This window comes from Necator americanus, chromosome II (genome assembly GCF_031761385.1).
Source record: "Necator americanus strain Aroian chromosome II, whole genome shotgun sequence".
Taxonomy (NCBI): domain Eukaryota; kingdom Metazoa; phylum Nematoda; class Chromadorea; order Rhabditida; family Ancylostomatidae; genus Necator; species Necator americanus.
Genome location: NC_087372.1, coordinates 20,648,874 through 20,659,619, shown reverse-complemented (window position 1 = coordinate 20,659,619; position 10,746 = coordinate 20,648,874). Strand labels below are relative to the sequence as shown.

General features: G+C 41.7%; 2 protein-coding genes across 4 annotated transcripts in view; one reads left to right on the top strand and one right to left on the bottom strand.

Moving 5' to 3' along the window:
• Positions 1-10,746, top strand: part of RB195_018725 (uncharacterized protein) — a gene marked incomplete at both ends in the record, with an annotated part of 52,940 nt that overhangs the window by 1,377 nt on the left and 40,817 nt on the right. Inside the window, 6 exons of one of the 2 annotated variants that reach the window (XM_064186288.1) lie at positions 2,846-2,972; positions 3,039-3,103; positions 4,408-4,531; positions 4,591-4,652; positions 4,722-4,874; positions 4,926-4,964. In XM_064186288.1, coding sequence (XP_064042176.1) covers positions 2,846-2,972; positions 3,039-3,103; positions 4,408-4,531; positions 4,591-4,652; positions 4,722-4,874; positions 4,926-4,964 — 570 coding nt within the window. Of the gene's footprint in view, positions 1-2,845; positions 2,973-3,038; positions 3,104-4,407; positions 4,532-4,590; positions 4,653-4,721; positions 4,875-4,925; positions 4,965-10,746 lie in introns of those variants that run through there. The other variant, XM_064186289.1, reaches the window with a different exon arrangement.
• Positions 7,974-10,746, bottom strand: part of RB195_018729 (uncharacterized protein) — a gene marked incomplete at both ends in the record, with an annotated part of 11,517 nt that continues 8,744 nt past the window's right edge. Inside the window, 2 exons of one of the 2 annotated variants that reach the window (XM_064186294.1) lie at positions 7,974-8,124; positions 8,949-9,042. In XM_064186294.1, coding sequence (XP_064042174.1) covers positions 7,974-8,124; positions 8,949-9,042 — 245 coding nt within the window. Of the gene's footprint in view, positions 8,125-8,878; positions 9,043-10,746 lie in introns of those variants that run through there. The other variant, XM_064186295.1, reaches the window with a different exon arrangement.

Genomic DNA, 10,746 nt, shown 5'->3' with positions numbered 1-10,746 from the left:
GAATCAGTCCATTTTCTGCTATTCCATATCCGGCGAAACCTTACGTCTCGCCTGAATTGCCCCTCCACACTGACCGTCTTCAGGGATTTCAATCACTCTCCTAACGATGAACACCTGGTCAATCGTAGATTGACAAGGACGAAAGCTAGCTCGCTCGTCGCGCGTTTGATATTAGGATAATCCGCTCCAAAACCTTGTACATAATACGCAACAAAGAGACTTCTCGATAGTTCCTAGGTTCAGTGACGAATAACTTCTTGTGGAAGGGAATTATGATAGCGTGTTTCCACGAGTCAAGTATCTTTCGTCTATCCATATTGAACGGATGATCTTTGTCATCTCACGAATCTTAGACGGAGGAAGATATTTTAACATTTCCGCGCTAATCCCGTCGTCTCCACCACATTTTCCATTCTTCATTTTTTGAATACAGACTAGAACTTCCGACACGGTCGGTGGCTATTCGTTAGCCGCACCTGTCGGTTTATCAACGTGTTCGAGTTGAGGAACTGATGGCGCTCACTGGCTCATCTAGGTCTTGAAATGGTCCCTCCAAATTGGAAGGGTTCCTTCACCGACAGCCACTCTACTGGCAGTGTTGAGGACTGAACATCCTTTAATCTTGCCGCTATACTGCTTAGTAAAGCATAGAATTTCTGCGGGTTCTTGTCCTCCCACTCCTTTTCAAACTCCTTCGCTCTTGACGTCCACTCGTTATCGCGGTCTTGTTCCTTTTCTTTTCGCTTCTCCTAGTAGAAATCACTAGTGCTGCGAGCGGCACATACAGAATTGTATTTATCGTTCTGCATTTATCGTCTTTCAGACCTGGCATATCGATTTTCGGTTGAGAAAGAATTCCTCGGTCCCTCTTATGAAACCGTATGTTAAGGTTGAGAAGAACTGGGCGGTGATCAGAGTCGAATGCGATGTCCCAAACAACTCTGTATTTCCGGATATCCGACTGAGGAATGTTCCTCATCAGAATGTAGTCGAGCTGAAGTTTAAGAGTCCTCATCTTCTGCTTGCGCTGCTCTTCATGCGTTGAAAGGGTTGTCCCCTGCCACTGAGCTGATGACGTCGATGATTCCTCCTAAACGTGGAGGCGATGATGATACCCGTCAGTTCATATCAGTCTATGAGGCCTGTCTGTTCACATAAGTCGACCAGGCAGTCACCGTTGTCCGAAGTGCGCTCCTCTGGATAATGTCGTTTTCCTATCACATCGGATTGTTGTTCGAGTCCCATCTTCGCATTTGTATCGATTCCCACAATCACTTGCTGGCTGGGTATTTTGGATACCAACGCAAAGCAGTAAGTTCATCGTAGGAGATGTCCTTGGTGGTGTCTTCAACAGTTTTCGTAATTGCGTGAACACTTATGTTTTCAGAGTTTTCGTCCTCTGCGAACTCGAAATCGTACAAAAGCGAATCTAGACGACGTTAAGCCAAATTCCTCCACCAGGTTGCTGTAATCCTCACAGCTATCGAGCAGCCAACTACTTTCTTCTCATCAGCAGAGCCGCAGTATATGGTGTAATTTTCGATGCTGATGACGGGCCAATCTTTCACGCGTGTTTCTTGCAGTACAGCAGACGGCCGAGACCAGAGATATCGCAGAAGCCTACACAGGGCGGTTTGTTGGAGTTCACTCGACAGTGTTCGGCACTTTATCGTGACGAAATGAATGGTTGTTGCCAACGATGCCTTGCTCGCCTCAGGCGGTCGACCTCGTCGTCTCAAATTGTGGGTTTTGGCGATGTGCTGGAAGACAGAACCTTTTTGCAATGTATGGGAATCTTTCGCCAGATAACAGTGCAGGTTATATAGCCCGTACGTTCGCAATGCGTACACTCGAACGCTTGATTGCGTTTAGTTAAAGCAGGGCCATCACGAGCAGATAGCAATCAGGCTTGTATACGCAGCTCCAAGCTGTGGTGTTTTTGGAAAACACTCAAACACGTAACAAATAACATGAAGATCAGAGGCATTTCTCGATTTTCAATTCGCTACATGCAGTTTTTAGTGGATGTCAGGCATTGAACGGAAAAAACATGTACTACGTCTGTGAGTTGTGCGTTTTTGTAGTTTTTTCTATTCCTTTGTGACGTTTTCTCTTTCCTTCTAGTGAACCCGTGTTCTATTGTGGTATTTCAGTTCTGATTGAGGTGTTGTTTCATATGTGCTTTGGCCTTATGAGGCCTTTGAGCTTGGGAATATTGCCAACAATTAACATTTAGAAATCTAAATATCAATGAATTAAGAGAAAAACGTGATATCATTTTTTCGAAATGACGATTCTAGTAAAAATGTTTTGTGTTCGTTGCTTCCTTCACATAGCAGTTGATAACGAAGCAAAAAGTGACTATCTGTATCTGCAGTACTGGAAAACTTTATACAATCTTAATACTGGAATTATTTCGAAGGTTAGTCTTCTTCTCCGAGGTTAAGGAGTTTATTTCCATTATATAGTCTAGATTTGGAATTCGTGATATCTTAACTACGTCATCCAAACTTATGTATTTGGAACGGTATGCTTTTAGAACTAAGAGACTGAGTTTTGACGATGCAGAAGACTTGGTTCGTTTTCTTAATAAATTCGTGGATCCCAATTATAGAAGTGATGCGGGAAAAATCCGCCAAACCGGAATGGGTCCCCATCAGTTTTAGAAGATTCAGATTGCATTTAAATTTGCAAAGAAATGTTTGAAAGTGACAAGTTAAAAAAAAATAAGCTTCTAGAGTGAATCGATAAATAGGTCGAGTACGATAATAATTGTAAAGGAACACACAACTATGACCAGATAATTAATTGAGCATTGCGTAGATTCGAATACTTTCGAATTCAGATGTATCGATTTATGGTGGACTGCATGAAGTCCGTCGGAGTTGTGGAATCTCATGCTGGGCAACTAGCCGAAGTGCTCATCGAAGCAGATGTAAGGGGTCACTACAGTCACGGACTAAATCGACTGGGTTAGATTCTTTATCAAATGTTTGTTCAGATTTCCATTCTTTTTTTGTACTGAAGTCTAATTACAGATATGTACGTCAATGACTGCTTGAAGAAAGTCTGCAGAACGCACGGTGTTCCCAGTATACTTAAAGTAATTTTTCTATAACTCAACTCCAGGAAAAGTTGATGATATATAATAATTTCATAATTTTTTTTCTCTGTAAAGGATAAGTGAAATGTGTTATTACGCGAGTAGTGTTATTTAGGGGCTGGTGTAGTGCAGTCGGTAAGAGGTTCAGCTGTGGCTGCACGATCGATCTGAGGTTCGAACACGCCTTAGCCCCACTAAGCCTTTCATCCCTAAATGATGAAAACACTGACTTGATTCATCCTCTTAGGGATTGATGAATACGTGCACTTTATCTTTTACCCTTAAAGGCATCACTCCACGAATCTGAGGTGGTACGGATTTCAGGTGGAGTATTCGTATACGGGATGGGAAACCATGGAGAGGGGGGTGATTCTGTCCATTTCTTCCTAATTGCCGTAAAAAACGGCCCGGAAGGTATGGCTTCAGGCGTACTGGCGCACTATTTTCTACAGCGAGTTCGACCGGAGCGCGCCAGCCTTGTGCGGCGCCGCATCTTCCGGGCCGTTTTTTACGGCAATTAGGAAGAAATGGACGGAATCACCCCCCTCTCCATAACCTCCCATCCCGTATACGAATACTCCACCTGAAATCTGCACCACCTCAGATTCGTGGGGTGATGCCTTTTATGTTACTTAATGAACAGCTACACCACCTGGAAGTTTCCATGGTAGCCATGCTAGTATGTCATCGTGGGTTTCTATTACAGCCACTATTGATTGTTTTTTGAAAAAGAAAAAAGTCTTTGAATTTGGAGGTGTGAAATAGGAGTCAGAAGTCTTTTTTTTTTGTCGTTGATGGGAAAAGGCGTGACTTAGTTGATGGCAGTTCGTTAAAAGTCGAGATAACTTCCTTAAATAGCAACCCTATATTACTGGGCGAGGTAGGTGCATCAAAATACACTATTCCTCGCGAACAGTACAAATCTTTCAAGGTTTACAGTAGACAGAAGGTCTCTTTGCATAAATTCACTTTAACGCAAGCACAGCATCGAGTTGACCTGTGCCACTACGAGCTAGGCATTTTACGGACCAACGTTTTTTAAAAGTATGTCTTGATGCGACGAATTTGATCAGGAATTAAAAGAAAGCGACTTCGAGAGCTGCAACTTTGCTTTTACTGTACTTTTTATCAAGCACTTCTTCACTCATTTACTCTGTATATGTTTATAACAGAATTACATATTCAGTTGACAAAAAGATGGATCAGGGGCGAGAATGTTTCTGCACATCAATTCTCGCTGGATCCCAAAGCATGGGAGAATCTGGTTACATTTCTGAGGAATAATAACTAAACGTGAACTTAAGGAGCGAGCGGGATCTGCTTGGGTGGATGGCAAAAATCTTCTTGGGCCTGTAGTAGGCAATTTCTGCATGGATCTCGCAGTCAAAAAAGCGAAGGACGCGGGTGTTGGATGGGTGGTCGCTAAAGGTTTGAAAAAGAAATAATATTGTCAGCTACATTTTTTTGCACACGAAGAACAATTCTAGGGTCAAATCACTTCGGAATTGCCGCCTGGTATGTGATGAGGGCGATGAAGGAAGGCATGATGGTTTGTTTAGCACATCATTCCATAAGTAGGTCCAAACATATTGGTGGTGAATTGAAAACTACATTACAGGCAATGTCGTTCACCAACACATCTCCAGTGACATATCCTACCAGGTCTTCTAAACCAGCGTTAGGGACGAATCCTATGTGCATAGGCGCCAACGGCACGAATGGTGACTCATATGTTTTGGATATGGCAACGACCACAGTGGCCATAGGGAAAGTAAGTTCCCTTAGAAATATGATCATTCTACAGTAGAGTTTAATTGTTCAGCTATTCATAATGCTGGCTTCAGCGTTCTCTTGTAAATAATTTGACGTAGAAGTACAAGAGTCATAAGAAAAGAAACCTAAAGATTCGGGTATGAGATAGCGGAAAACAAAGCTTCTTTGGAAAAGGGATCTCTCTGTTAAGCTGCTCTCTACGAATTCTGTACTGAACATTTCTAGGAGAAATCAATTCAGCACTGATTTCTTCCGTTCTCAATCGCACCACATGTGTTTCTAGTGGCATCTTCATAATCGGCCATTTGTATCAAGTATACTCTGGACACTGTTCTTCCACTATTAGTTCGCATTTCATACATAATCAAAACTCAACAGAAAGAAAAAAAGATCAAAGTTGCAGACTGGCCAAAATGAACGCAATTACGGGCAAGATTGCGTAAGCCTAATTTAACGAGAGATTCTAATACAGAGATGAACATTTGAAGATGAAGAATATGTATGTGTATGTACCAGTTCTTAATCTTCTTAAGAAAAACTAAAAATCTTATAAGTGTTTTGCAAAATATTGTAAGACTTCTTTTGTTTGTTATCATATGAGGATGTTTTGCAAGTCTGCAAGAATAGAAAATGTTTTGATATTTAATTGTCAGAGTCTAACTTCTGAAAAAAGAAAAAGTTCCAAAGCAAAAATGCGCAAGGATGGATGCGATTCTTTTCTTATATTCTCCTCTTTTCTACGCTTACAGCTCCATAATCTGCAGCATTCATTAAGAAGCGCTAATTAACGTTTGCTAGTAGATCAGCGCAGAATCATGGCAAATAACTCTTTGATCCATAAAAGCAGAGTTCAGGGAAGTTTTCGATGCTTCCAAAAGCAGGAAAGAACAAGGATGTGTGTAGTTTGCAAGAATCACAACGGTTCACCACAGGTTTAGGAATCAGAGGCTTCTAAGCACCAGAGTTTCTTGCGGATTTACGCAATGGAACCTGTGAATTCCACGGAACGAAACTTCATAAAGTGGGCTAGTGCACTGTTGTGAATGGTGAAACCCCCGATGCTTCTGATTTGTGGGTTTGCGGAAGATAATACGCGTCTTCTGCAAATTCACAGATCGAGATCTTGGGAGACCAGTAAACCGGGTTCCGAACCTTATCTACTGGTGGAGGAAAACCAACATGGAGAGTTCTCCGGAACACTGCTTTTGAACCTCGAACACGAAGCAACATGAAGCTAGCTGAATCATGCGCTGTGTTCGGAAATGGTGAAGAAGCTCGCGCTGCAAAGCAGCCACGGCGAATCTATTCAGAAGCCACAGGACCAGTTGTTTGCGCCAAACATTGTTGAGCTCCGAGCTTTGGCTAAAAGGTTCGGCAGTAATAAATGTGGAACGAGAGCTGAGATTGTTTTTTTGTTTTATTATTTATTATTTCTCTGAAGAGAACAACGACACCGAAATTTCGTTTCCCACCTCAGAGCCTTAAAAGTCAGAAAAAAGAACATTTATAACATATGCTTCCTAATGCCTTACTCAGACCTCAGTAGGAGTTGCTGTGATATTAGCGGACCACTGTGTGATAGAATAACTCTGCTAATAGTAATGAGGATGCGACGCGTATATGACCCCGCAGATCAAACCAGAAAGATATTGATACAGAGCGAGCTCGTTCGTCACAGCTATGCATTCTTTTTTTCTACTCATTTTTGAACTTTTAAAGTTTTTCCGAAATGTCTCCAAAGTTCTGCGAGCCACAATTTCGAATTCGCACTAAGATCTTTGCAGCTACGCAGGAAGGAACATCTTAATAAAATTGTTTACCATGTGCTCGTGGAAGAATCGCTGTGTATTTAATTCTAGCTAGATGTCTTTTTATTCGAACACAAATTAGCCGCCCTGTTTCGCCAATGTACTGCTCCCCATATATTTCACACGAAATTAAATAAACTATACCAGAGACCTTGCCGTCGCCTTCTTCGCCGAACGGAAGTTGCCGAAGTTTGAGATAATGTAGAAGCGATTGTACATTCTATAGCGGATTAACTGTTTTTTTTTCTGAGATTTCTAGGAGGTTCTTCAATAGCTCATGTTCCAAAACGTGAGTCTCTGATAGCCTCTTCTCCGCCGTTGCTTTTACAGTGCATCAGAACTTAGGAATTAGCATGGAAGGGAAGTGGAGGAAAGAAATAAGTTTTGAAAAATCTCAAAGTTAACCAATGAAAATGATATAATAACGAAAGAAGTGACTGCAAGGTTAGGTTGATTAGTGGAATTGTGATGGAATGTAAATATTTACCCAAATAGTTTGCAAGGTTATAAGAACAAAAGTAACCGTAAGAAACTCGTCCAGATCACCAATTTCCGTGCGAATCGAAGTGCATTGTCCTTTAAACTTGTCCACTTTTGGAATTACAAAAATTCTACTTCTAGTCCGAAGTTGACGCTTTTCATTCATATCATAACCATATTGAAGCGAATCACCTGACTCCCATGCATGCATTCCCGAAAATGCGGCGAAATGGACGGCCACGTGTTTGACGTTCCGTAGTTATCCGCAGGGGTCGCCTCTAAGTGCGGTGTCTGCCAGTTGTTCATAATTTACAGTTACCGACTGCATACTGGTAGGTTGAATTGTATAATAGATGCGGGGTCATAAAGTGTTGTCCTTAAGGGGACACGCTCCCGTTCAACATATTTTTCCCCGAAGCTGGCCGGGTAGATGACGTCGTAACAAACATCAAACACTTGCTAGCCAATCGAGCTAATTACTACTAGTGTATAGTCACGTACAACTCATTGTCTTCTTAATTCTCAAATTCTACTATACCGATCTCCTTCTCTCTGTGCTTGCGTGACAATTTATACCTTTTCGTCCTTCCTAAAATCGTGGGAGCGTTACGATTTTCTGCACAAAGAGTTGTAAGGTTCATTTCATTTATATAATATAATTACAGGTACACAATGATATCGTAACATTATACAGAATAGTTCCAAATTATTCACACTTCAAACATGTTTGTGAAGGCGGGAGAGAAGGTGGAAGACATGAGAATCTCTAGAGAATCGTAAAGCGAGAGTCATTATAAGGCATAATTAGCCTATATGTCCTTCACTAGTTTAAACTGTACTGTATCGATATGATCGCTTGCAAATAGTGCCGAGCACAGACAAAAATAGTACTGCCAACGTCTGTGGAAAGCGTCCGAGTAACCAAGACCGAGGATGTTCTTCTCGTTTTTCATCCAAGCGCTGAAATCTATATAAAGACAGCGGCCGCTTCAATTTCACAATGTAAAACACCAATCTCAAAAAAGATAACATTATTTGTATTTAACGAGGCGTATTTTGGGCCTGTGTAGCGCCGAGAGTAATGTTGAGGTAAGAATTCACCACTACCTCTAAGTGATCGATGGTTCTATACCGTCCGATTGCAACAAGGTCTTCATTATCATCCTCCCAAGATGTATAAGAAATTTTTCCTACGATTTTCCTGCGAGGATAGGAAAACTGACGTGATAAATACTCACGCTTTTCCGGACTACTAGGAACTGTGGAACCTAAGCGTGATCACAGCCAAGATCGTCACAAGATCGTCAATCTCATGGTACGCTCCTTTTAAGCCACAACAATTCTGAATTGAAGTCGAGCGCTTTGGAACAATCCAAGATGACTGATCAATGTCAAACATCTTGATCTTTTATCGTGACAGTAGTGCTGCCCAATTATCAAAAAGAAAACCTTTGAATGATTTTTATCTTCCAAACACTCCAGGTTTTTAAATTCACTTTGTTTGCGCTTGAAAAGACGATAGCTTACTGTGCATGTTATTAATAAGCTCCAAATAGAAATGAATACCCATGTGGAAACAATTGTTACCACACTTTTGAAGTGTTGCTTAAAACTCGTCTAAAGACAGGAGTTTCCAATTGGCAATGTTGTTCTCGGATTTCTCTAGACGCAGTATAGTGGATTTTAAGCGATTGCATTTTTTGCCTTATCATCGCTATTTGACTGTTTCAGATGGTGTTATGTCAATTGTCTGGCTCTTATCAATACGCTGACCAAATTCATACCTGTACCAGTGGTCTAGCGTAACGGCGTAGTGTCTTCCAATATGTTTCATTTCAGCGATCTTGAGGTTACCGGGAAGAGATGATTTGATGGCACCTAAAATTAGGCCGTACTATGTATCTAGAACGTTCATCTTCATCTCCATTATAGACTCCAGTGGTAAAGATTGTCCAATATTTAGTTTAGAGAGAGTTTTTCAATCTTAACTATACCATTGAGTAAATCGCTGAATTTTGCCAACTAACTGAGAAGTAACAGAATTCATTGTATCAATCACCAAAATGTGTGAAACCTTCAAGTTTCCAAAATCTATCTGACTTTTGCTTATTCACATTTGGATCTACTAGCGAAGTCACCTATTGTCAAACACGGATCGAATTAGAATAATTCAACGACTGCCCATGTTCGAGTGTCTTTGAATCTTGGCATGTTGAATTCGTAGCTTTTATACTTTTCAAATATACAGAGGGCGTCCCATTTCCCTATGTAATCGTCACCACACGACCTGCACGAGATACGACACATCTCTCCTGATACCACGCTATACCACATTTCTCCCACTTGGTCAAACCACGAAGCTGGGAGCAGTGCAAAGTCGGTTATCTGCTGATTGCGTGCTTAAGGTACTCTGGTAGTATTCGCGCAACCCTCATTTCGTTCTGTAGACTAGGTTGGCGCAAGCAACACCGCACCGCTTTGGTTATATCATCGGATATGCAGGGCAGACAGAACTGAATCTTTTCTGGGCCATCCACTACTCTGGGCCTTCGCGAAGGAGGTCGTGCCTGTCGAGCAACACAGTCTCCAGTCGGATGCATATTGTCACATATTATGCCAGATATGCGGACCACGTTTTTCCTGGTTACTCGATGCCATAACATCAACCCTATATTTTTAAATCGAAACTTAGCGTGTTGGTCACAGTATTGCAATAACTGCATTCTCCGTCTTCTAAAATACATGACTTAGCATTTGTAACGAAAAATTGCTCGAGTTGTTGGTGTTCTATGTGCTTGACTAGACAGGAGAGCAAAGGCTCAATCATCTGCATTGTTTACATGCATTGTTGAGAGTGGATGCTAAAACTAGTTACGAATGCCGATTAATATTTCATAAAATACAATAATCAACCTGAAAAGATTGAAGTGGGAAGAAATGGCTGATGTCTAGGAGATTGTAACATAATTAGTTGCGTCCACTAGGTAAACAGGAATATTCGGACGTCAACATTTTTGATGCGAAATTAAGAAATTAAGCAGCATCACAGAGCAAGCATTCACGCGACTCATTAACACCAAGTGCATTGTAATCATCGTCCTCTGAAGAAGCACAGCTTCATAGGGCGATGATTACTGGTCTGCGATTAAAGGCATCACCTCACGAATCTGAGGTGGTGCAGATTTCAGGTGGAGTATTCGTATACGAGATGGGAGACTACTGAGAGGGGGGTGATTCTGTCCATTTCTTCCTAATTGCCGTAAAAAACGGCCCGGAAGATACTGCTTCAGGCGCTTTGACGCACTATTTTCTACAAGGAGTTCGACTGAAGCGCGCCAACCTTGTGCGGCGCCGTTTTTTACAGCATTTAGGAAGAATTGGACGGAATCACCCCCTTCTCCGTAGTCTCCCACCCCGTATACGAATACTCCATCTGAAATCTGCACCACCTCAGATTCGTGGGGTGATGCCTTTAAGTTAGTGTGCTGGCGAGTTACCTCTAGAAATCAAAACAGGTCTGAAAGAAAGTAGAGCGTTGACTTCTTTCCGGGATAGCCGAGCACTGCTGTCGAACATGTCCGC